At 55.6% G+C, this 26,194-nt stretch overlaps 1 protein-coding gene across 2 annotated transcripts; it reads right to left on the bottom strand.

The window, feature by feature from the left end:
- Positions 1-367: 367 nt before the first annotated feature.
- Positions 368-21,045, bottom strand: LOC306806555 (diacylglycerol kinase beta-like). 2 transcript variants are annotated; one of them, XM_079315400.1, is made up of 25 exons: positions 20,780-21,045; positions 15,932-16,166; positions 13,841-13,917; positions 12,789-12,954; positions 11,934-12,173; positions 11,148-11,318; positions 10,826-10,875; positions 10,197-10,271; positions 10,001-10,120; positions 9,048-9,165; positions 8,735-8,823; positions 8,263-8,379; positions 8,055-8,153; positions 7,792-7,905; positions 7,641-7,714; positions 7,451-7,525; positions 7,280-7,365; positions 7,071-7,160; positions 6,617-6,777; positions 5,678-5,742; positions 4,751-4,841; positions 2,188-2,389; positions 1,023-1,143; positions 875-935; positions 368-485 (listed from the first exon to the last, which is right to left on the bottom strand). In XM_079315400.1, the coding sequence occupies exons 2-25, from the start codon at positions 15,996-15,998 to the stop codon at positions 387-389; spliced, it is 2,628 nt and encodes an 875-aa protein (XP_079171526.1). In that variant the 5' UTR covers positions 15,999-16,166; positions 20,780-21,045; the 3' UTR covers positions 368-386. The 2 variants fall into 2 exon arrangements, with proteins under 2 accessions (XP_079171526.1, XP_079171527.1); XM_079315401.1 differs by having other exon boundaries at positions 12,858-12,954; positions 20,780-20,976.
- Positions 21,046-26,194: the final 5,149 nt, after the last annotated feature.

Genomic DNA, 26,194 nt, shown 5'->3' with positions numbered 1-26,194 from the left:
AAGCCAGTGCAGAGAGACATCAAGTGGTCTTCAGGAGGATGATAAATAAAGAAGTGGAGCTTAGTGCTGCTTCAGGAGCACATTCACTGGCAGCTTGGCTGGAGGGTACTTAAATAAAGGGGGAAAAAAATCCCAGTCCTAGTGCTGCTCCAGCAAATGTGCTCTCTGCATGGCAGCCTGCCTTCTCCCCCTTCTTCCATCCCAGCTCGAGAGGATGCTTCTGCTGATCAGGAAGAGCCTGCAAGACCTTCCCAGGATAAATAATCCCCACTGGGCTTGGAGGGGGAGTTTCAGTCCCCTCCACAGGATGGCATTTGGGGACCCCTGCATCAGGCAGGTGCCTGGGATGCTGAGTGCCTCCAGGCTGTGCATCCTTGGATGATGCTTTAATCCCGAGTTCGGTTTCTCCTCTTCAGGAAAAAGAAGCTGCTCTTCTGGGGGGGCCCCAGCAGCATGGGCACCTGGCTTTTGTGTGTAATTTTGACCTAGAAAGAAATAGAAAAACTCAGCTCAGTAAGAGGGTCTTCCAGCCCAAGGACCCTCAGGAGTGACCCTGTGAAATTGGGAGCAGCTCAGCACCAGGGTGAAGAGCTCTGGAATCATGTCCATGCAGTGCTGAGATGGGAAGAGGAGAAATGGTAGGGAAGCCTCCTGCAGCTCCCCCAGGAAGGAATGGGCATGTCTAGGACCATCCTGGGCACAGAATCACAGCTGCTCTGGCTCTGCAGCCACCCCTCAGCAAGGGCAACAGCCTCCCTCCAAATCCATCAGCTTTGCCACCAGGAGCCAAGGCTGTCCCACCCTGCTGTGCCCTGTGCCCCTCCTGCCCCATCCCAATTCCCTGCCAGCCCCTGTCCCCTCCCTGGGCACTCACAGTGCAGGATGGCTGCATCCAGGGCTCCCCATCCACCTGCATGGGCAGCAGCTTGGATGTCCTGCAAGGCACAAAGAAAAGGAGGTGACACAGGTGTCAGGTTTCCCTGTGGGTTGAGCACTCAGCTGTGAAGGAGGTAAATAAATACCTGATGATGACAGAGGAACACTGGGCCAGTCTCTTGCCTGCACTCTTCAGCCCCGTGTAGATCTGCCCCATTTCCATGGCTCCTTCCAGCCCCACCACCTCCAGGAGATGGTCGCTGAGGTCTGCAGGAGACAGGGATCTGAGCAGGTGCCCATCCCCAGGTATCCCTGTCTCCTGCCCTCCTTCTGCCCTCAGGGCCACTAACCAGGGCTGCTGGCTGTCCTGAAGCACAGCAGGGCTGGTGGCACTGAGATTTATCCTGATGTCCTCTGTGTCCCAAGACCACCAAACTGGGTGTTTCCAGCACTATCCAAAATTTTTGGAGCAAAAGTGCTGGTCTGAAACAGCACCTGGGCCTGCATGGCTGCATGCTGCCAGCCCAGATGCCCACCAGCCCTTAGGCTGTTTGTTTGCAGTGTGTCAAATGATGACACCCCTTGCCTGGGTGCCCCGGGGTGCTGCAGCTCCCCAGAAACCAGCACACATGGCAGAATATCAAATCCCAGGGTATCACCTCTTTTCACAGCTCATCCTGCTCTTCTGGGCCACCAGCAAGGACACCTGGCAGTGCCACAGCTTCAGGATCCTCTTTCACATACATTCCCTGAGGAATCCTCTGAGCCTGCCACACCTTCTTACCCACCCACGAGTGGGGATGTCCCCAGGGCACCAACCTGCTGTCCCCTGCAGTCCCTTTGGGACTGGCTCGTGCTCTATCCTGCTCCCTGCTGCCACTGGCTCAAAGGACAGCCAGTGACAGTCTGGGATGTGACACTGCTGTCCTGGCAGCCACATCACAGGGGGGCAGATTCCCACCCCAGCCCCAGCCTGTGGGAGCTGGTGGGTGCAAAACCCAGGCACCTTGTGTATTTTGCTGGCTGCTTTCTCCCCCCTGGGGAATGCTGCCAGCAGGGACTTTGGGCTGTCCCTGCCCATAGGTACAAGGTGCCAACTGGGCTCAGCATGTGTCCTGCTGCTCCCAAATCCACATCCAGGCTGGCAAGGTGCTTACAAAAAACCCTTGGTGCCAGCTCTACAGTTGGCTTTGCCATATTGTGGGGTCACCGCGGCACCCCAAAAGGCACATATCTGCTAACAGCTCCAGAGATGGTGGGCACCCAGTGCCCCTGTGCTGACCCCACACTCCCCTGCTGCCCAGCACTCACCCTGCACACAGAACTTGAGCTCCTTGGCATCAGTGACCACGGTGCCAGGCAGTTTCTCAGGTGCCTTCTTGCCCAGGCGGTTGTAGCCACGCTGTTTCTTGGTCTCACCCCACAGGTTGGAGCCCCCGTACATGCTGGGGATGTTGAGGACAGCAATGCCCTCCAGGGATGTGTTGCTCAGGTCCAGCAGGGTCCCATCACACTGCAGGGTACAGGGGTGGGGTCAGAGGAGCTCCTGTCCCACCACAGCAGAGAGAGTCCCTGAGCACAGTGACACAGAGTGCCTGGAGATGCAAATACCCTCCCACTTTGCCTTCCTCGAGTGATTAGCAGCTCCTTGTGCTCACACTCCTGGTGCTGCTCTCCCCTCTATTTCCATAGGAGTTTTACTTTGAAAAACCAAATTCCTGGGGGACCACATAAAACCTTGGCTAGACTCAGTGACCCAAAACGGGAGGCAACACCACCTTGACCCCAAAGCAGCTTCCACCCAAGGAGCTCCAGCACCTGCTTTCCCCCCCTCTCCTTATCCAAACTGACTTCAAAGGACTGTAAAGTTTGGCTGCCCAAAAAAGTAGCTCAAACCAGTTTGTTTTCAAGTGCCATTTGGAAACTAGCAATAAGGCTGGGAGGAAATTAGGGGAAGGTGTCGGAGGGAAAAATGTCAGGTTTTGGAGAGCAAAGCACAGCACAGCACACAGAGCTGGCATCCCAGGCTTTGCTGTCATGCCTCAGCTGAAAATTCCCTGCAAAAGTTAAAATATCCATTGCCTGCAGCTTTCCCACAGGACTGAAAGCAACAGCCATGGAAATGCATTTCTTAACTTCAGATCTTCTCATGCTACCCAGACATGGATCCCCTTCCTAAATACCTGTGGTGAAAGCAGCCACTTTTCCATCCAGCTTGAATTCCTATAAAGCATTCCTATTTTCCTTGAGGCATCTGCTCTTTACCTGCCACTCTGTGCTTCAGCAAATCCCAGCACAGCTTTTTCCTTGAATTTTGGTGGTGAAAAGGCATCTCTGCTCTCACTTACTGTGCTGAGAGGAATGAAATGGGCTAATAAACCCCTTCTGCTGCTCCAATTCTGGTTGTTTTCCTTCAGCAAAGGTCTAGAGGTAATTTTTATCAGCCCTTTGGCCTGTGCTGAGGACACCAGAGCTGGGCACTCACAAGAGTGAGCAGATCCTTTATGCCTCCCCTGGTGCTGGGGGATCTTATTTTTAGCCTCACATTGAAAGCAAAAAAGCAGGAATCTTCTGGTTTGGGAGGAAAGAGCTCTCCCTCCAAAGCTTGGAAAGGATGTTAATCCTTCCATTCTCAATACATCCTAATGATGTTGTGATTTGTGGGAAGAGAAAACACCTCAGTGCTCTGAGCAGCAGCTCCCAAGCAAGAGAGGGATGGACAGCACACCTCCAGCATCATCCCCAAGCACAGGCAGCATTCCCACCTGCCAGGGAGGCTGGGATGGGAGTGAGCTGGCTGCCAGCAGTGCAGGATGCTGGGATGCTGCAGGAGCTGCTCCTGCCCACGCCTGCCCAGCAGCCATTCTCCCTGCTCAGCCTCCCCAGCTCGTGCCAGCCAGGCACAATGGGCCCTTTGAGCAGGGGCAGCTGACTGGCAGCGAGGCTGCAAGGAGAAATTTGCAGCTGGGGGAAAAAGCAAATTCATTTCCAGGAGTTGTAAGGGGGAATGAGTGCCAATTTCCAAAACAAAACTGCTATTTCACTGCAAGGCTGACAGTTGCCTGGGAGCTGGAGGGAGGACAGGCGGCTGCTTTCAACTTCCAACTGTGGGATTAACACTTTCCTGGCAGTGGGCTCAGCTGGAGGGGAGCACCCCCAGAAGGAGAGGGGGGCACCTCATGCCCATCTCCTGCAGCATTCAGCTACACAAACACAGATTTTATCCACCCTGGGACACTGCTGCATGGATGGGGAAGGGGGTGAGATGGTTGTGATGCTGGTCCTGCCCCTTCCCACAAGTCTACCCACCCCAGGCTTTGGGAAGGGAAGAAACTCAAAATCCCTCTGCCCGTGGCCACACATCTCTGCTCTCTCCCCACCAGCAGCACCCTGCACCCACCACCTGCTCTGACTCCCACCACCTCTTGCAGCAAGTGCTGTTTTCTCCCCTCACCCTCCAGCCTAAGTTATAAAAGGGTGGATTGCCCAGAGATAGGGAGAGAGGAAGTTTACAGCCCAGATCCCAGCACAGAGAAGTGACAGTGCTCTTAGCAACCACGGGCCCTCCTCCCAGCTCTAATTAAAGGCTGTTTCCATGTCAGCCAATGAGGGCTGGGAATTCACAGGGAGAATGTTCCAGGCATGCTCTCAAGTACAGCTGGAAGTGGGGAATACAGGGTTATTCTTCTGGCTTTGTAGAGAGTGCTGTGGGGTGGAATAAGGGGGTCCTGCTTGCCATCATCTCCTTCTGCCACAGCAAGGGGCCAAAGCCATGATGCCTCCCTCTCCCCAAACAGCTGAGGGATCCATGGGCAATGCCTCCAAAAAGCCTTCACGCCATGGCTAGAGCCAGGGACCACACCAGGAAACCCACCTCAACCTCCACATAGTCATGGAGCTTCTTGCAGGTGGCTGCAAAGGTCTCTGATGTCCCAAATTCGAAGTACCACAGCTTGTTCTTCATCCTGGGGCACAGAGACTTGTCAGTATCCCACCTGGAAGCAGTGTCCTGCCCCAGTCAGGAGCAGGATGGGCTGCCAGAGACTGTCTGGAGCTGCTGTGATGGGGACATGAGCCATGGATGAGGACACATTGTGGAGAGGGACCAGGGGCATCCTGGCCCTAGGGAGTTGTGTGGTGGGATGGGGGCTGTCAGAGGGTGGCTCTGACACCCAAGAGAGGGGCAGGATGGGGATGCTGAGTGCTCCCAAGGCATGGATGTGCTGTCAAGAGACAGGGCACCCTATGGAGGGGATGTCTCACTCAGCAGCCTCCCAGCACCCCCTGACTGGCTCATTCCCTGCATCAGCTGCTGAGCCTGGCTTTGAGGAGCTGGGAGAGGCTGTAAGCCCAGAGAGGCTGAATTTGAGGGCAAAGCCAGACACTTTGGCCCACTCAGAGATTTTTCAGGCAGGTATTTCTAAACCCAGGGATGGGGATCACAAGCCACAGCTCCTCCTGCCATCCTCCATTTCCATGCACCCTTAGCACAGCAGGAACGAGCTGTGACCTGCTGCCTGCCCTGCCCTCCCTGCCTGGCCTGCTCCTGCCTGTCCTGGAATTCCATACTAATTATAAAGCATGAATGAACGTAACTGGGTGTGTGGCCAAGTTTCAGCAGCTTGCCACAACACACAGGACTTGGAGCAGCATCCCAAATCCCATGCCTGGCCCTGGACCCCCACCACATCTGCTACATGCCCTGCCTGTCCCCTGAGGTTGGTCAAACACAAAATCCTTCCTGGTGCATGGCAGGGCACCAGTCCCCCCACACCCAGCTCTCAGGGGTGTTGAATTTTACCTGCTGTTGAATTTCTCAGGGTGTTTTTCTCTCATGATGTGGAAGCGGTGGGCGATGGAGGCATCCTGTGGAGAGCACAGGCACATCAGTGACAGCAGAGAAAGGGACAGGGTGCTCAGCTCCTCATGCTTGCTACTGGTCCCTGTGGCACAATGACAGTGTCATTGATGGCCCAAGGTGATGGGGGGACCCTCAGCCAGGCTCTTCCCAAAGCTTGTTTGGTGGGACACAATTACTGCACTCCTTCCCCATGACAGGGGCTGTGCATGGAGGGGATGATGAGAGGGGAGGGAAGGCACCCAAAGGAGCAGTGGGGCTCCCCAGGACCCTGCACCCTGACAGCTGCCCTGGCTCTCCTGAAAATCACCACAACCTCTCCTTCTGCAGAGGGCAGTCCAACTCAGAAGCTGTCACCAAATGCCACCTGCATTAGCAAGAGCTGATGTGAACCCAGAAGCATCCTGCAGGTGAGTGACTCGTGCCATGGTGGCACCTCTAGCACAGGACAAAAATGCTGCAAGCTCCCAGGAAAAGAAGAGGGGCTTGCAGCCCAAAACACTCCTGCTCTCAGGACTGAGCCCTAGCACTGGGGTAACCCCCATGGCACAGGGCTGTCATCCCCCAAAAGCTCCCTAGCCTTTCTAGGTCAGGAAAACATGGGGGAACATGAGTCCAAACACCAAAGTTGGGCTTTGCTGATGTCTTGGCAGGTTTGGAACCACAAACTTCCCTGAACCCTATTTAAGCTCCTTTCACACTCACTCTTGCAACATTCCTGCTGGGAAGATAGAGATCCCATGTCTGCTTATGTATCTTGGTGCTGCCTTTACAAATGACACCACCACCATTAAAAAAAGGGCCAGGAGATAGAGGGAGGTTGGCAGAGTGAGCAAGGAGGAACAGGAAGGGAGAAACCAACTCCTGCCCCATGGAACTCACCACCCCAATGGAGAAGTAGTTGTTGATGATGGTGGATGGGACAGGGTCTCCATTGGCCTCCCTGTCAGTAGGAATGATGTCAATGTGCCAGCGGTCCAGCATCACCTCCGTGCTGTGCTCTATGTCCTTCAGCACCTTCATCAGGTTGCCTCCTTCATAGCCTGGAAGGGAAAGAGGATGAAGGAGGATGAAAGGGAGCATAGCCAGGTGCCAAATACTTGGGGCTTGCTGCTATGGCACGTTCTGGCAGCAGTGAGAGAGCTAAAGGCAGGGCTCTCCAAATGGCAAAGTTTGGGCAGGACCTGGCTGCAGAGGGTTCAGAAAGCAGCAGCTGCTCTTTTTGGAAGGAGCTGGAAGCACCAGGCTTAGATGCAGCTCTGAAGTGCTTCCCAGGATGCCAGGAGTCCTCCCTCCCCAAGGGCTGGCCACCCCCTGGACAATGCCCTGTGCTCACCTCCTCCCCAGCGCAGGCACCGCGCCAGGTCATTGCCCGTCCCCAGGGGCAGGACGGCCACCGGCGGGTGCTTCACCAGGTTTGCCTTATCTGCAAGGGAGAACAGAAGTTTGGAATGATGCTGCTGGCAGGAGCACCACCCCAGTGTGGCAGATCACCAGGATGCAGGTGGGTGATGCCCTGCAGGAGCACAGCTGTCCCTTGCTCACCTATGCAGTCCAGGATCCAGCCCACCGTGCCGTCCCCTCCGCAGGCCAGCACGCGGAAATCTGGAGTGTCCCGAAAGAAGTTCAGCCTGGAGAAAGCCAGGAGAGACAAGGGGTGATGTGGGAGAGCAGGGGCTGGTGGAGGGGGGCAGAGGTTCTGCAGCAGCCCCATACCCTGGCGTGGGGCCGCCCCGGTCCAGGTTGTACACCTGGCGTGGGTTCAGCAGGTAGTGAAACTTCCTGAGGACCCTGGGAACAGAGAGACAAGAGGAATTCTGTCACTTTGTCACACAGGTGATTCCCACACCAGAAGTGATGCCCCTAACCCCAGGGGGAAGCTGTTCCCAGGCAGGACCCCACCTACCGCTCCCCTTGCCTTCCTCCACTCTTGGGGTTGACAAACACGAGCAGTGGGTGAGTCCCGGGCTGAGGGCTGATCTGCAGGGCAGAAAACACAGCTGGGAATTCCTGCCTGCTGCTGGCCTCAGTGGCAGAGCCCACCTGCAGGAACCTACCTGCAGCCCTTGCCCATCCACTGTGGTGGAGTTGAACTTGAAGCCCTGGCTGTCCTCGGGGCTGGTGCTGGCAGGGGAGTCACTCTCTGAGCGCCGGCAGTGGGACTGCCTGTCCTTTGGGGAACCAAGGCATGGATGCCCACACTGCCCAAGGGGCAGTGCCAGCAGCCAGGGGAGGCACGTCAGCCTCAGCATGGCCCTGCTGGGCCCCTACCACTGGCAGCGAGGAGGGGGACACTTACCAGGACAAGGGGGACACTTACCAGCACAACTGGGCAGATACAGGATGGGAGCAGGATGTGGTCCCGCAGAGGGCCCCCGTCACACTCTGGTTTCACATGGGAGGCACACTTGTTGTGGAGCTGGAGGGGCAGGAGGAAGGGATGTGGAACTGGGCAGCTGCCCCTCAGAACAGGAGCCCAGAGCTGGCCATGCAGGCACTGTGGATGAGCCCCAGCCCTGTGCACTCACCGTGACTTGGCACCAGACACAGTGCAGACCAGTGATGCCCTGGTAGCACTTGATGCTCTTGTGACATCTGTCACACTTGGCAGGTGAGTTGCCCTCGATCCAGGTGTGCTGCATCACCTGCAAGGCACGAGGACACCGTGGCACAGCACCCACTGACCCACAGGCATCTCCCTCCTGCTAAGGGTGTCCATTAGGATTTTGGAAGTTTGTCCTGCAGGGATGTTGCTGATCCAATCCAGCCCCTTGCACAGCCCTTATGCAGAGCCATGGTAAATCTGGGAGCTGGGGGTCATGTAGGTGCCTGGGGACTGGGATGGGGTGCATACTGCAAGGTTTTGGATGCTGGGAATGCCCATGAGCTGCTGCCCAGGATGTGAGGGGCAAAACCCAGGGGAAGAAGCTATGAGGAAGCAGAGCAGGAGACCAAGGGGCCAGGACACACCACTCAGAAATGCACCAGCTGCCTACTCACACTTGTGATCCTCTTGGATTTAACATAGGTGCTGATGCAGGCAGCAATGTCTTTGGACACACACCTTTCATGGACCGTGTACTTGCAGACTGGTGAGAGAGAAAAATCACAGAGCCACAGAATCACTGAGGTTTGAAAAGCCCTGTAACACCAGCTGTTACCCCACCACGAACCCAAGTGCCACCAAGAAGGTGCCAGCATGGGGGCTGCCCCCTCCCCACCCAGCCTGCAGCACCTCAGCACTAACAGGAGCAGTCCTCCCTCCCAGGCACACAGGGTGTGGCAGGAGCCCCCCGTGGGCTGCAGCACTCACAGGAGCAGCAGAGGCCCTGCTTGCGGACCCCCAGCAGCATGGTGCGGCAGAAGTTGCAGTAGGCAGGTTTCTTGAAGTGCTTCAGCCTCCAGGCATGCTGCCCATCATCTTTCACGTTCTGCAGCAGAGTGGAGGGTGAGGGGGTCACTCCCCTGCTGCCAGGAGCCCCAGCACCCTCAGCCCATCATTTTTATCAACTTTTCATCCCCTAGAAACCCCATGGGTGTTTCTGGGAGTTTGTTCCCAGCAGGATCATGGGCTCCCCCTATTCCCCTTCTCTCTTGGTGCTCCCCTGAGCATCCCTGCCACTGCATTCCCCTGGACACATCCAGTTCCAGCTCCCACGGAGCCTTAGCACAGCTCAGTCACAGAGAGGATCCTGGCAGCTGACAGGAAGGTGACTTCACATTTGGGGCCAAGCTGCCACTGCCACCATGGGGTGACAAAAGCACAAATCTCTTCATCTGGGGCCAGGCATGAGTGCTTTGCAGGAGCCAGTTAAAATTCCCTGCTTTCTTGGGGTTTTTTCTGCCAGAAATCCTGTCCCCCACCCCACCTCTCCAGGGGAATCATGGACACCATGAGCAAAACTATCTTTCCCTGGAAATTATTGCCTGATGGCCAGGGATGCACTTGAAAGAAATGAAGGCCAAAAGGATGAAAAAAACAAGACAGAAAAATAAAAGGCATCCCAACAACCCCACCTTTGCTCTTTAAACCTCACTCTACAAGAGGAGATGCCATTTTAGGTACTCAGGTTTTGATTAAATATTCATCCAAGGAGCAAGCCCAGCCTGCTCAGGCTCAAAAAACAAGCTTAGAAAGACTTGGGGGTGAAGGGAGCAGGGTAGGGGTGTCAGCAGGGCCAGTGTGGGGCTGTGTGGTATGAGTTTGTGGTCTGTTGCTGGGGCTGTGCTGGACCTGCTGAAGCAGCTGTCCAGGGGGACACTCACTGTCTCCATCCCCAGCAGCACCAGTAAGGGGATGGTGGTCATGCCCCCCCGGATCCACTCCTCCAGCGTCACAGTCCCATCGTGGTTGTAATCGATCTCTTCCATCATATCCTTCAAGATCTGGAGGAGGGACAGAACGTGGTGATGTGGTGATGCCACCCAGGGCTCAGACTCTGCCTCCAGCCCCAGCACTCACAGGCTTCAGCTCAGTGGAGTCCCACTCCAGGTACTCAGCCACGTGCACCATCTGGTTGATGATACGATCCAGCTCCTAAGCACACAGACAAGGGACAGTGTTAGGGACAGCTCCAGGCATGAGCAGAGTCCAGCCTCAAGCCCCCAAATGCCCAAGGATACCCCAGTCCTAAAATCCTCAACAGTAACACCCCAGTCCTCAATGGGTGCTCCTTCTTTTTTCAGAAAAAGACTGCAAGAAAATCTGTAATGGGTTTTCCTTGGGAAAAACTATTCTGATAAACCAGATTTTATTTGCAGCAGGTTTCAAGTGCAATACCCAAAGAACAAAGAGAAAACATCATGGGAGAAGTAGCTGTGCACGATTTTTTTCTTCCCTGAAATACCATGACCTGATGTAGAGCTACAATTCTTGGTGGGTGGATTTTTCTCCTGCTGGATGCAGCAGAGCTGGCATGTGATCCCCAGCTCTGCAGTCCAGCTGCTGCTTTCCTCTTACCATTCCCTTCCAAAAAGAGATCCCTGCCCCTTTTTGGAGGACCTCACCAGGGCAGTGGGCACCCCAACAGTGTCCTGCATGTCTCCAGCCCTCTGATTAGCCCCTGATTTCTGTCCCAAGGGAAGGCTCACCGAGCTGTCCAGGACACCATTCCCATCGGTATCGTAGAGGCGAAACATAACTGGGGAGAAGAGAGAAGCTGCTGATGACTGGGGCACCTTGGGGTGCCCCTAGCACCCTGTTCCAGGCTGCTGGAGCTGCAGGGTGGGAGCAGCACAGTGCTGGGTGAGCTGTGAGCCCAGGGCTGTGCAGTATCAAGGCCCCTTGGCCAGACAGGAGGAGCAGAAGGGAATGCTGAGTGTTTTTCCCAATGGAGCGTCCAGCCCTGCACTCGTCCTCAGGTCACCCCTGCAGGTGACACCCCACAGAGCAGGACCCCAGGGTCACACTTACACTCCAGCTTGTCCTCTGCTCGTCCCCTCTCCAGCAGGGACAGGTAGCAGACAATGTCCTTCAGGTGGACCACCTGGGCCACGGGGGTGGGAGGAGGAGGAGGGGTGGCTTTCAGGGAGCTGGGGCCTTTCCTCAGGCTGAAGGGCAACCTCTTCTCCGTGCTCCTCGTGCCTGGGGACATGGGACCAGGAATTGTCACAACTCTGGGGCAGGGAACCATTTGGGACTGAGTGACAGGGCCAGGGCTGGGGCACAGAGGGGACACAGGAATGGGCATCCAAAGGGCACTTGGGGCTGGGTGCCCTTGCAGGTGCAGGGCTGGGCAGTGCCTCTCAGTGCTTGGAGTGCAGACTCCCACACTTGCATCCCAGCAGCTATGGGCAGGATGAGCAGGAAAAGTGCCCTACTGGGAACAAGCACCCAGCCAGGAGGAGGGAGAAGCTCAGTGGGCAGCAGGGCAGCTTGCCAGGGTGCCAGGACAGCCCACACTCACTGATGCCTGTGCCAACAGCAGCAGGGATGCTCCTGGCAGAGGGGCCCTTCCTCAGGGGCTAGCAGGGCATGGGGCCCCACTTCCCCTCCCTACAAGATGCTGCCAGGTAATTAAGACATTGACTGATGGGGACTCTGTGGGATGGGATTGTTAAGTTTGCCAGGCAAAGGTGTCAGGATGCCAGGAACCCAGTGAGTTTGGGAGGGCACTGCCACCACGCTGGGGACTTGGCCAGACTCTGGGGAGGGTTTGTCACTGCCCTTGTTCCCCTGCAGAGCCCCAGCCAAGCTCACCTGGTGACTGAGGGCTGAGCACAGACACAGAGGAGATCTTGGAAGAGCCTGAGGAGTTGTGAGCAGAAGTGGTGCCGGTGGTGGATTTCTGGGAGGATGATCTGGACCAGCTGGGGGAGGCATTGGGGATGGATGCCAGGGTGAGGGATGCTGGCTGGGGCTCAGCTGTGCTGCTCTGGCAGCTCTTGGGCTCAGGAGTGTGTCTTCCCAGAGCCCCTCGAAGGGTTTTCCCATTGATCCCTGCAAAGCAGACATGCCCAAGGGCAGTGTGACATCAGGGTGTCTATGCTCTTCCTCCAGGAACTGGCTCTGGGTGTTTGCCTCTCTGCTAGCCCCAGGGCTGCTAGCCCCCAGGTGGCCCCTCACCCTCCTGCCTGGCCCAGCAGCTCCCAGCAGTGCTCACATCCCCCAGTGATGGACAGCACAGTGCTCAGGACCAGGCAGGGAGCATGTGGAGGATGCGCTCCTCCATCACCAGACTGGAGACGTTCTCCCTTTCCCTTTGCAATTTATAGTCCTTTCAGCAGATGTCTCCACAAGCCATGAATCCACCCGGGAAGGGTGGGGGAGGCAGAAATGGGTGCCTGGTGCACAGGCTACCCTGGGTGCAGCTGAGTGCAGGGGGGTGCTGGCACCAGCCCCCCTGAGAGAGGCACAGGTCAATCAGTCTGCATGGAGATGCTGACACTGAGTGATTTGAGCTCTGAATCAAAATCCCTCCCTGGAGCAGCACAGGGAGCCCATGGGACAGGATGGGGCTGTGATGCCACCCCCTTCATGTGCCACCCCCACCCTCCATTCCCATGGGAGATCAAGCCCAGGGTGCCAGGCTCCCCCAGAGTGCCAGTGGCTCACCAAGGCTGCTGTGCTGAGACACACCAGGGCTCTGCTGCTGGCTCTCGGGGGAGGCTTGGCAGATCTTACGCTTGAAGGAAGTGAAGAGGTGCTGGCAAAGCTCCTCGGGCACATCTGCCTCCAGGTAGGTCTTCATGAAGAGGCAAAACCCCTCGTAGTCGATGGGCTGGGGAGTGGAACAGAGGAGGAGGAGGATGATGGAGGTGCCCCAGTTCACCATGAGCTGCAGTGAGGGTGGGGCTGTATGTCCTGGGCACATCAGCTGCAGAGCCCTCCCCAAAAGTGCCTGGAGGTGACCTGAAGGGACCCAGAGGCAGCAGAAATGGCCAGTGCCAGTGTGGCTGAGCCAGGGAGCAGGGCAGCAGCCAGGGCAGGAATGGGACTGGCAGGAAAGGGCAGAGCAGTGGCACCTTCCAGCCCAGCCCCAGCCCCAGCCCCATGGGGGCTCCTCCTCCCGAGGACTCTGTGCCTCCTCCTCCCCCACTGGGCACTGCCATTGTGTGAGGAATGTCTTCTTTTGTGAGACATTTTGTGAGACATTGTGGAGTGAGGCTCTGCTGGTACCACGGAATAGCAGGGTACCTTTGTGCCCCTCCTTGCCATGTTCAGCCCACTGATTTTTCTCATTTTGCCTTGATTCTAGTGATTACAGCCCCCATGGAAGGCTCTGTCCTGCTGGCTCACTAATAGATCCCTCTGAAAGCACTGCTTGGAAAAAATAATCCCAGCCTTCTTTGGAGGAGAGTGAGAGGGCACAGAGCTGCCTCATCCCCATGCTGGCCAAGTCATTTGCTTTGAGGGGGAGAATAAATCCCTCCTGGATTCAGCCTGGCAAGGCAGTGCCCCAAAAAGCTCTCATTGGGGTGGGGTGGGATGGCCATGCAGTGAGAATGGTCTGGGGATGGCTAGGGAGCAAAAGCATGAGGAGAGATGGGGGCCAGGCAGCCCTGCCTCCTCCTGGCTGCTTCCTGCTGTGGGACTGGGCTGGGGGAGCCTGCAGGGGCTGGGAGCTGCCAGCAGCACGGGGGACACTGCTGGGGACAGGGCCATACCTGTTCAGGGTTGTACCTCGAGAGGACACCGTCCCCGTGGAACTCCTCCAGAACATCCTTGAGCTTCTTGGTGGAGTCTGGGGAGACAAAGGCACCGTGCTGAGCATGGTCCCCCTGGGCTGCCTGACAGGGCAGAGGGCTTCATCTGCTGGATATACAATTTCTGGATCTTTCTGTGCCTGGAAGAGGCACCCATGCTCTGCTTCCCCTTCCACTTTCAGAGGGCAGGGCAGATATGGAAAACTGGCCTGGGAGATTTACATATAGAGAGAACTTCCTCCTAGCAGTATGAAAATAAACACCAGACCCAGAGCAAAGCCAGGAAGGTGTGGAGCACACTCCAGTCCCAGCTGCTCTGGTGTGCTAAGCACATCCCTGGGTGTCCCTGCCCCAGGCATCCCAAAAGCTGCCTTGGGCTGCTCTTTGGTATCTCCAAGAGGTGCCAGGAGAGAGAAATAGATCTGTATTCACAGAATCATGGAATCATTTAGGTTGGAAAAGCCCTCTAAGAACATCAAGTCCAACCATTAACCAGCACAATTGTTTTCACCACTAAGATAGAAATGTTCCACATCTCCAAGGCTTTTAAATAAATGGTGACTTCACCACTGCCCTGGACAGCCTGATCTTGACTACCCTTCTGGGGAAGAAATTTTCCTGAATATCCAATCTGAACCTCCCCATGTGTAGCTTGTCTGTCCTATCACTGGATTAGTCCTTTCACAAAAGTAGTAAAGACTTTCCCTGGCTGAGTGTCCTTAGGGCTGGAGTGTCTGGAGGGACATTCATCCTTCCAAAGGGGAAAAGCAGAAAAAAAGATGAAAGTGAGTGACTATTCAGCCCTTCACACACACCTCCGGGGATGTGCATTTAAAAGGTTCTCAGACACACCAGCCTTGGTAATTACTGTGAAATCCTCTCTCCATGTGGGGGCTGTGCTGGGTCTGATCCCCCAGCCCTCTGCTGGGGACAGCACTTGGCACTGGACCACAACAGTCTGGGATGTCTGGGGCACTCAAGGAGAGGGATCCATCTCATGGGATCCCCAAATCCTGTTCCCAGCTCAGTGCTGAGCCATCCTACAGGGGAGGAGGCAGCTCTAGTGTGCTGGCCACACTTTGATTAACAAAACAAAGATGCCATCAGTGTTCTGAGTCCAGCGTTACAGATGGTGCTTTATGGGCTGGAAAGCAAAGCCCATCATCCTGCAGAGAGGCAGAACGAGATGCAGAGAGGGATACTGCACACACAGCTCTGCCTGCAGCCCTGCCTGAGGTCTCTGGCTGTTGGGCAGGAGCATGGGGAACACAGGAACTTGTCCCCAGCCTCACCCTTGTGATGTGTCCCCAGGGACAGCCTCAGAGAGCTCACAGTGTGCCCTTTGCCTCTCAGTCATCTCCCATCCACCCCGTCCAGCCCAGGGTCATGCCAGCTCTGCAAAGCAACACCCTTGTGATTTTACACCCCTTCTCCCTTCATCCTGTGGCTTTCCTGCCCCACCCTGCCCTGCTCCACTGCTGCACCACTTCTCCATCAACTGCTGCAAAAAGCACGCCCACGCTCCAGCTCCCTGCCAGGCAGGACCTCAAGGACCTGCTTTGGGACCTCTGAGCTTAGCCCAGGCTCTCTCTCCAGCTTCTCCCAGCTCCAGGACCCCTTTTGGTGCTGCTGCAAATCTCCTTTTCTCGGCAGGAGCTGCAGCAGAGCAGCTCTGCACAAGCACTGAGGAAAATTACCGCAGAGGGCTGGCAGCCCAAAGCGTGCTGTGGAGCAGCTCCTGTGTTTGGGAAGATCCAGTCTGCTCTCCTGGTTGGCATTTCACTCTGCTGAGGAACGTGGGAGCCAGCCGCCTTCAGAGGGACTGAGCTGAGCTCACGTGTCCAGCCCCAAAGCTCAGCTTAAATCCTCCTGGGCAGGCAGGCATGGGGACCCCAGCTTTGGGGGTATTTTAGATTTTCCAGCCAAAATCTAAGGAATCACCTGGTTTTCCAGGAGGACACTAAGGAGAGGGAGCTGGCCAGCCCAGCCCAGCCCAGACCAGGAGAATGGTTGAAGCAGCTCTGCTCATCACACAGGGCACAGGGTACTCACAGTCTGTGTACTGCTGCAGCTGGGCAAACTCAGCAGGGCTGAGCGAGATCCACATGCCATCACTCATCTTTGGGCAGCAGGGATGTGCTGGGGGCCACCAGGCTCAGTGCCACACAGCAGGCTCAGGGCCACAGGTCACACTGGCACAGCCAGGGGCACGGGGGGCTCTCGGAGTGCTGGCATCGTTCTGGGAGAAGCCAGAACTTCAGAGCACCTTCAGTCAGCACCTTTCTCCCTGCAGGGGACAGAAACAGAGGAGGGGGTCAGGGGTAGGCACAGATTGGGTCCTGCTGCCACAGTTCCCAGGGATAGTCATCTTCACTAGTGGGTCTGTGGGTGTGTGAGTTTGGAATTGGGGTGCCAGGGTGTTTTCCCACTGCAGTGAAACAGGGGTGAGCACAAAGAGGAGCACAGGGCACCTGGCTGAGCATCCTCAGGGTCTGGTGTCCTCCTGTGCCATGAAACCAGCCTGGAGCCACCCACCCACAACAGCCACAACTCCCACTGGCCACGGGGTGTGGCTCACAGAGGTCAAGCAAATGCCTTGGGCAGGAAAGGAACTTGTCACCCCCAGCATTTCCTCTGGGGCACCCAGCATGGAGAGAAGGAAGGGCACGATTATTTAAAGAAGATGCAAAAACTGGAGGCAGGGAATACAAGAGAGTATTAATATGCAGCTTACTCCTGCACCTTTGAAGCTGGTGTTTACTTCCAGAGAATCATTGTAAGTGAAAATCGACAGTTTTTCTCTTTTCTACAGGTGTAAAACCACAGAAAATCCCTGACCAAAGGGCCCTCTCCAGCCCTCCCATTTATAGGCTTCAAAATGTATTAGTTTTGGGTTTTTTCATTTAACTGAATGGGTCATCAGGCAAGGGATTTTGGAGGAGGTGGTTGTTCTCCAAGGAGTTTGATCTCCATTTCAGGGCTGTTTCCCTGCTAAATGTTGGCTCCCAGTTTCCACCAGCCTGAGCTGGACTGGATTGGAGAAAGCAGAGCAAAGATGAGCTTGGGATGATGTTTGGGGAGCACCCACGTCCCCCAGTTGGCTGCACCTTTCCAGTCACAGAAAAACCTCTTTGATTAAGATGATGAACAAGTAATTTAGGGGAGCTGTCAGGTCCCACATGCCACACCAGCCACACACAGAGTCCCTAGGGACATTCACATACAGGGGTGCACCAGGAGCATCACTTCACCCCTCATCCTCAGGACTTTTCACATTTCTCTACTAATACTTTTTTAGCTTTATATTCAGCTGCTGAAAATGCTCCAGACCAAGATACGGCCCCAGGGGCAAAGCCTGGTGTTGGCAGAGGAAGGAGCAAACCCTCTTTGGGGCTTTGGGGAGGATGGTGACCCCTGAGGAAAACAGCCCAGGGCTGAGCATCTGTCTGGATGGCTGCCAAGGAGTTTTCCAGCTGCACACCAAGAGAGGAGCCCAACACACCCTGGCCATGCATTTGCTGGAGTTAAATGTCACTGTTCAGTCCTTTCCTCCCAGCAGCACAAAGTCACTGGGGTCCTGTTCCATGGTCTGGGGCTTGAGCAATGGCTGTGCCAGGGCAGGGAGCAGTGCCCTGGGGCACTCATGGTGGGATAACACACAATCCTGGGGAAAATCTCACCATTCCACCCTCACTGGGGCCCTGCAGCCCCCTGGCAACTCGCCTGCAGCCTGTGACTGTCCTGGCAGCCCTTTGTCCCCATGCCACCAACCAGGAACAGGCTGGATGCAACAGTGGCATGGCTGGGGAAAAACTGCCCACACTGGCATTGGTTTTGTGGGGATCTTCATCCTGATGAAAGCACAAGCAAGAACATGGTGTTTGCTCCTCTCCTGGATGATGGGATTGTCCCAAAGAAGAGCTCAGTAAGAAAAGCCCAGGAACACACACAAACCCTGTTTGATTTGATCACAACCTCTTTTTTTATCCTCAACTTACCCACAGAGAGGCTGAGAGTGCAGAATTAGTTAGAAGAAAAGGCAAAGGGGGGGGGACCTGGCTGGCTCCAGCTCCCAGGAGGAGTTTGGGGGCACTGAGCCCTCCCATAACCCAGGGCAGCAAAAATATCCCTGGGGCCAGGTGGCAGGGCAGCACAAAGCACCAGAAGGAAAGCAAAGCAGAGCTAATTGGGCCATCCCAAGGGGCTTTCCCCCAGCAATTGCTGGAATAACAAATGCCACTCCTGGCACGTCAGCCTTGGATTTCAGGAAGGGCAGGAAAAAAGCCTCCTCAGGAATCCAGCTGCTCCTCGTTGGGCCGCCCTCTGAATTGTCAGCGGCAAATTATGTTCTATTAAATCAAATTTGCCTCTCGCTAAAAATAGCTCCCTACTAGTGTTACAAATAACACCGGATTACCCTGCCTGGAGGCTCTCACCGGGACACAGCCCCTGTCCCCCTCCTTGCTGTGTCCCTGCCAGCCCTGAGCTGAACCAGCTCAGGAAAGGGGCACCTTGGAGCCTCCCAAAGCTTCCCGGGGGAATCAGCAGTGCTGGAGCTCTTGGGAAGCTGCATGGAACATGCTGGCAGCTCCAGTGATGGAAGAGGTGCTGCCAGAGCATCGGTGGGTGCAGCTCCACGGAGCCAGGGCCCAGCCATGTAGGGCCTGAAATACATCAACAAGGGAAATGCCAGGCAGGAGTTAGCCATGGGCCAGCTCCCGGGGTAAGCAGAGCCTGGACATGGGGCAGGACCGAGCCACGGGCAGTGGAACACGTCAGTACCCCTGAGAAAGGGCTGTCTGTGGAGTATTCAGGGATGGGGGACTCCCAGAAGCAGCAGTGGGGTGGCATAGGAGCTGTTTTCCAGGACCCAGCTGCTCATCCCATGGCACAGTGCTCTGGGAGGTCACTTTGGGATGGGGAGGACTCATTCCACTGCCACCCAGCTGGTCCCCCAGGACCACAGCTACTGATGGGCACCTAACCCTGCCCATGCTGAGGCAATGGGTTGATGGGCTGGCAGCTTCCAGGTGCTGGCAGAGCCTCCAGCCCCCAGTCAGCACCACAGGAGTGTGATGGGGCTGCAGCACATGCCCCACAGATGGCTTCAGGTGCCCTTTGGGGAGGAAAAGCATCAGCTCCTTGAGGTGCAGGAGGTGGCACGAGGAGGCATCACTCCTGCTGAGCACACACACACACGGGCAGAGCTGTGGCTCCCTGGCAGCAGAGGGATACAGCACAGCAGGATGCTGGGCTCTTCCCTGCATCCCTGCCCGGGCCTGCAGAAGCCACAGTCACGTGCCACATCTCCTGGGGCAGGAGCATGGCAGGTCCCTGCAGGAATGGCATTTTCCAGGCCTCCCCCACCATCTTTTGGAAAGATCAGCCTATTTTTGTGTTGGATGGGGAGAGGCCCCTGAGGCGGTGGGTGGAGTATAAATCCCTCCTGTCCCACTGCAGCAAACAAACCCCAACCAAGTCACGCTCAAACTATTTTCTGCAGCGACAGGAGAAGACGCTTTCCTGCATGTTGCCAGCCCAAGAGGACACTCAGGAAAGGCTTTTTCCATTCTCCAAACCTGTTGCTGTCCACACATTGTCCTCACCTTCTGACCACCCACCACACAGAGCAAGGCACGCTGCCCAGGTACCTCACACCAACTTTGCTTTGGATGCTGAGCACCCTCGTGGCACCAGGGTGATAAAAGGTGCTGGCAGGGGTGTCCAGAGCATCTGTGCTCTTCCCCACAGTGACACAGGCAGAGGGGGGTGCCTATAGACAGCCCTGCAGCCCCAGGGTTGGGCTGTGGCTGTACCCAGCTGGGTGCTGGGAGAGCTCAGCTCAGCCTTGTGACAGCAGGGACCCAGCAGAGCCTCCCCTGGAACTCACCCACCCGCCAGGGCCACAGCTCAGCTCACACCCCAGAGACACCAACAACTTCCTGACTTAGTGCTGATGGATTTTTAGAGAACAATTTTGCTGGCTGAGCTTGGAGCAGGCTGGATCTGAGCTAGGATATCTTCAGAGCAAGAGCCATGGTCCTTGCAGGTCCCAGTCAGACAAGACCTTGTCCCACAGAAAAGCCCCTTCCCACACCAGACAGGGAAGCAAATGCTGTCCCTGCAGCCCAAGGACTGGGATCCTCCCCAGAATCCCACCTCCATCTCCTTCCACCTATAAGCCAGGACTTCAGGACACCTACAAACCTGTCAGACAGAAGCCCTGGCTCTCCCTCCCTGCAGGAATCCTTGGCCGTGAGTTCCATGGGTTACAACCACACCTTGTGTGGGATAACACTGCTTCCCGATAGCTTTGGAATACATTCCTCCCTTTCATCCCCAACACAACCTGCAGAACAAGTCACATCAGCCCCTTCCCCAGGCCAGCCACACGAGCACCACCTCACTCCTGCTGCCTTCCAAAAACCAACGGCCCCGGCAATTTTTACTTAACAAGAAAAGACACTGACGAGCTTTTCCGGCCTGGCAACACACGGGAACAGCTGGATTGGGCTGTTCTTCTGCCCAGCCAAAGGTCGGGTGCTTTTACAGCCAGGCTGAGAACCAACACACTCTGTGACACCGAGGGTGCTGTAGCCTCCTGGTGCTGGCTGCCATCCTCCTCACCCTGGGGACAAGGATCGCTGCCCTTTCCTTTCTCCACCCTTCGGGAAGCTTTTCCCACGCCTGGGAACCCCAATACCCCAAGCCCAGCGCTGCCCCATTCCCTCGGCGCCTGCACCGCTCCCTGCACCGCTCGGGAAGGGGTCAGGGAGACCCGGGAGAGGGTCACGGACTCCGAGCGGGTCCCGCGTGGGGGATTTGCCCACGACGGAAAGGGGTGATGAGCCCAGCGGGGTCCCCGCCCAGCCCCGCGTCCCCCCAGCGCTGTCCCCTTACTTGGCGGCGGCAGCGCGGTGCCATCGGCGGGACCGGCCGGCGGCTGCGGGGCTGGCGGTGCCGGGAGCGCCGCACCGAGCCCGGGAGCGCTGCACAGATCCTGGGAGCGATGCACAGTCCTGGGCTGGCGATGCCGGGAGAGCTGCACAGACCGCGGGAGCGCTGCCCAGCCCGGGATCGGCGGTGCCGGCGGCTCCCGGCGGGGCGGGGATGGAGGATGCGAACCGGCCCGCCCCGCCGCTCCGATCCGCTCCGCCTCCGCCGGCACCGGGCGGCCGGGCCGGGAGGAGGAGGAGGATGAGGAGGAGGAGGAGGGGTTGGAGGGAAGAGCCCGGCGGCCCCGACCGCGCCCCCGCCCGGAGCAGCAGCCGGCTGCGGGGGCGGCGGGAGACGTGTTTCCACGACGAAACTCATTTGTGATGAATTCCCACTTCCCCACAGCCGCAGGGTTTCCCCCGCTTCCCCGCCGCACTGCCCTGCAGCCCCGATGCTCTCTTGTCCCTGTGCCTGTCTCCATCCCCAGCCCTAACCCCATCCTTGTCTTCATCCCCTCCTTCATCCTCATCCCCATCCATATCTTCATCCCACCCTTGTCCCCATTTCACTCTTCCCTCCCCCCTACACCTCGGTCTTTCAAGCAGTTTCACCCATGGCAAAGGTTGCTCTTTCCTCAGGAGCAGAACAAACCGCTGAAAACAAACAAACAAAAAAAATGCCAAAACAGATAAAAAGCATTTTTATTTTCTTTCCATGACGCGTCTGCCTGCCTGCTTGGGAGTGACACTATTTCAGGCATGTCTATTATTTATGTTTCGCTATATTTATATTAATTAGAGACGTGATCCATGCACGTAGTTCTCTGACTTCAAAAAAAGCAGGAGAAGGGGAATGACAGCTGGGGCTGAACTTTCTTGAGAGAAACAGGAGCAGGTTCCACAGCCATGGCTGAACATTGCACACCAATCCTAGATGAGGTTTGATCTCTACATGGGGCATCTCTGCAGTCCCAGCCCCACTTTCCCCTCCCTCTCTTCTGGCTGGGATCCCAGAGAGATGGGTTGGGGCTCTTGGCTGGGATGCTGAGAATGATGGAGTCATTGCACAGCCACACCACTTTTAGGGGAGACAGAATCATTGAATCATTTAGGTGGGAAAAGACCACTAAGACTGAGTCCAACCATTAACTTTTGCTTAGTCTGTGCCTGGGAAAGAGGAGCACTCCTTCAAAGAACTGGCTGGTCTCTGATGCTGGCCTGTGCTGAAGCACAGAGAAATCTCACACCCCAGAGCAGTGAGAAGGGACCTGCTCCCATCCCTGCCAACCACCCCCCTCAGAAGCTGTGATCTGTGTCAGCCCTGAGCCAAAACAGGTGACATCTCTTCTCCCCTGAGTGTCCCAGCCCTGTCCTCATCCTGTCTGTGTTACTTCCCCATCCCAAGGATGAGGATTGGGTTGGGGATCAGGATGAGGATGGAGAAGTGGGGCCTCAAGGCACAGTGAAGGGAAAGCAGGGTAGAAATTAATAATAAATGAATTTTATCATTATCAACTAAAGCATGGAGGCAAGAGTTTGTCAAACACATGGGTGAGAGGAGGATAAGGATGAAGAAGTCTCCTGGCCAGATACTGTTGCTGCAGTTGTTGTCTGCATCCAGGGTGTCAGGGCACATGGTCTCTGGGCTGGTGAAATTCCTCCTGCAAGGGCTCAGCTGGTAGGCAGAGAGCCCTTTTCCCAAAAGAAATCTCACATCACCAGGTGGCACCTTTCCCAGCTCAGGGCTGATCCCAGCCCTCCCAGGAGCAACACACTCAGGATGCATTATTACCTCCTGCCATAATTTCCAGCAGTCTCCCAGAGTTTTCTAAATGGCCAGGAGTTCTCACAGGTTTTCCAGGATTCTCACAGGTTTGGAATGGCCCCACAGGAGTGGTACATGAATATTTTTTCCAGGCAGAGTGGCCAGCTCAGTCATGAGGAGCTGCTGGCCCAATGAGATGCTGCACTCCTCCACTCTGCCTTGGCTTTGCTAATGCTCTGCCAGGGCTATTGCATCTGAGTATCCCTTCCAGGGATTAATTAGTAAATTAAAAGGGTAGAAAGACCAAATGATTATGGTTAAGTACAAGCCTAATGGTGATGATGTCTCTCTCTTGCAGATGTGTGTGCTGTGTCCTGACACACTCCCAGTCCCTAAAAGGGCTGAAGCAGCAGATTCACCCCCCAGATTGATTCCCTTAGTGGGACACTGGGGTCAGCTTGGGAGGAGGAGGCGTAATCATCACTGATACCCGAGTCTGAAAGCCCTGACCGTGCAACCACGGTGCTCCACACCTGAGGGAGGAGCAGGACCCCTGTGCTGGGGTGGCAGTGACCGTGGGCCAGGGGTGCTGCAGGAGCTGTGGAGCCCCTGAGCACTGCCTGTGCTCATGCAGGAGGAACAGCCCAGCTTGGAGAAGCAGGAGGGACAAGGTGCCAGCATGGGGATGCCAGTTTCCCAATATTCTCCCTGCTGTGCTCCCTGGGATGACTCACCACCCACCAAACTCCCCACAGGTGTGTCTGCAGCTGACCCTTGGCACAACACCTCTGCCAAGCCCTGTGCCTCAAGGCCAGGTCTGTCCAAACCTCGCTCTCCAGATTAAGGCAAGTGATGGGTTAATGAGAGCTGCAGCCCCATTTTCCATCCCTGTCCAAAAAACCCATTACATTTTGCCTGGCAAAAATTGCTCTTTTTAAATCTGAGTCACTTATAATTCCTTGTTCTGATGCTCAGTGGTTTCTTCTTTTTTCACTGGTTGCCCCTGGCAGAGCTCAAACCCAGCAGGGATCAGCAGAGGAGGGGATAAACCTTCCCTGACCACCCTGGACACACAGATCCCACAGAGGTGATTGCTCCGCAAAGCATGGGCACTGATCCAGCCTTATTTTGGGGGCATTCAAAAGGAAGAAGGTGCTTTTGAAAAGGAGAGGTTTCAAATGGGTTTTTTTTTCATCACTTGGGCAGATTTGGGAGATTTTTATCAGCTCTCATCTTGGTTTAAGTCTGGTTAATTTTCTCTTGAAATGTTGGCCCAAGGCAACGCCAAGGCTGGCTGCTGACTCAGTTGTAGCACTGCTTCCCCTCCTGGGCTCGTGACGTAGGAGAGAAGGAATCCCAAGCAATTACGACTTGATTATTTTACTGAACGTGTGATTACAAATGGGAACTGCAGAGCAACGAGCACTGCAGTCAAGATAAAATTAAAATGAGCCCAGGCTCCCCTAGTCCCAGCTCTTGCTCCAAAGACAAACAGCTGCCTGGGAAGCCCTTCACAGCCCAGTTGTTTCTCAGTGACCACAGGAAAAGTGATAAAAATGCCATAAAACCAGAAGAAATTTCCAGGATGATTTTTTTTGTACAGTTCTGCTCCTTGGGAGATGGGTGGTTGCCAGTATTATATTAAGTCTCAGTGAGCCTGGAGAGAGGTAGATGAGGTTGGAAATTAGAAAACACTGCAGGGATGGGGTGTCCCCTGAGAGACACCTGGCTGAAGAGCCAGGAGATGCCAATGTGGTTAAACTGGTCCCTTCCCAGCTGCCAGTCATGGAGATTTGGGTGTCCCTGGGCACTGTGCTGGGGCTCCTGCATGCAATGAGATGAGCCAGTGGCAGGGTGGGGCTCTCACTCGCTCTTTCACTATTGTGGATTTTCCCTAAGAACTCGGTGTCACTCCAGCAGGCTTTTCCTAATCCTTGGGGTGCTGAGCATCACAGAGGAAACCACAGCTTGGCTGCTCTGCCAGCTGACCCCATCCCTGCTTCTGCACTGGGGGAACAGCCTGCACAGCTCTCCTGCAGAGCATGACTTCTAGGCAGGATGGCACTCTGGAGGGTGAAATAATTCTGATTTGGGAAGGCACGGGGCTGACAGGAAGAGAGAGAGAGTAGCAGCAGCACAGTCAGTGCAGCACACATCCACAGCAGTGCCAGCAGCAGCTCTCCAGGGCTGGGTGGCTCTTGCCCAAGCTCACAGAGCCAGCCTGCTGTCAGGGAAAGATGGGGTGAGTCAGGGATTCCGGAGAAGTGGCGTCTTCCCGAGGCTGGAGGAGTACTCCATGCTCTCAGCATGGTGATCCATGGCTGCCTCTGAGCCCAGGAGCACAGAAGAAGCTGGGAAAACCCAGGGGAGGGAGCTGGGAAATGAGAGTGATGTTATGGGGTGAGTCAGAGCATCCTTGGGTACTCCTAATTTCACCCCTGCACTATTTCTCCTGGAGTGACCCTGAGCTGTCAGGTGATCATAGAATTACAGAAATATTGAATTATTTGGATTTTAAGAGATTTTAAAAGTCATCCAAAGATGTTACATCTCATCCCCACTGATGAAGGAGACACCTTCCACTATCCCAGGTTGCTCCAAGCCTCATCTAAACTGGCCTGAAACACTTCCAGGGAGGGGACATCCATATCTTCTCTTGGCAACCTGTGCCAGGGCCTCACCATCCTAATGATTTCCCCAAATGCAGTCTAACCCTGCCTCTGGCAGTGTAAAACCATCCTGCCTTGTCCTATCACCTAGCCCTGTCCTTGTCCAAAGTCCTTTTCCAGCTGACTTGGAAACCCTTTAGGTATTGAAAAGCCACAATAAAATCTCCCTGGAGCCTTCTCTTCCTCCTGAACAATCCCCATAATTTCCTCATAGGAGAGGGATAGAATCCTAATCAACTTTGTGGCCTCTTCTAGACTTGTGATAGCCACAGTGACAACATGACAGCTCATGATACTGTCACAGCATTCTGCCATCAGAACCCATGGGCAGAGAGCACCAGGTTCCTTTAGCCTAGGGAAAAAAAAATCCCAAATGTAACAAAATACGTGGAAAACCCCCTCTTGTACAGGGATACTGATGTGTCATCTGCATCCAGTGCTGGGGGTGACACTTCACTGCACATCCATGGGTGCCTCCATCATGAAGAAGGGAGGAGGAGGGCAAGGGAAGAGCAGGGAGCAGATTTGGGGTGCAGGGATCCATGCAAAAGAGCCCCAGCTCTGTGCCCTTGGGGCAGGTGTGGGAACAGAGGGATCCTGTATCTCTGGCTGCTGCCTTGCTCACAGAGTGAGACCAGAAGAGCAGGGAAGGGAGCACAGGAGCTGTCAGATGCTGTTAGTGGTGTGACACTTCTTAATAAGGCCCATCTGCCTGCAGACCTGGTTGGGAATGCTACTGCCAAGGTTTTACAATCAGCACTAATAAACACGCTGGGGCAGCATTTGGCACCATGAGCTCCAACACCCCAGCAGGAGAGTGAGAAAATCAGGACTGCAACAAAAATCCTGCAGCACAGAGCTCCTGGGAAACTCTTTTCATCTTTTGGGATGTGTTGATGCAGCTGTGGGTCACTTCTGGTGGTGTATCTGGTTCCCAGAGACACCC

This window comes from Erithacus rubecula (assembly GCF_903797595.1).
Source record: "Erithacus rubecula genome assembly, chromosome: 11".
NCBI lineage: Eukaryota > Metazoa > Chordata > Aves > Passeriformes > Muscicapidae > Erithacus > Erithacus rubecula.
The sequence above is the reverse complement of the archived record's forward strand: the minus strand, read 5'-3'. Positions and strand labels throughout refer to the sequence as shown.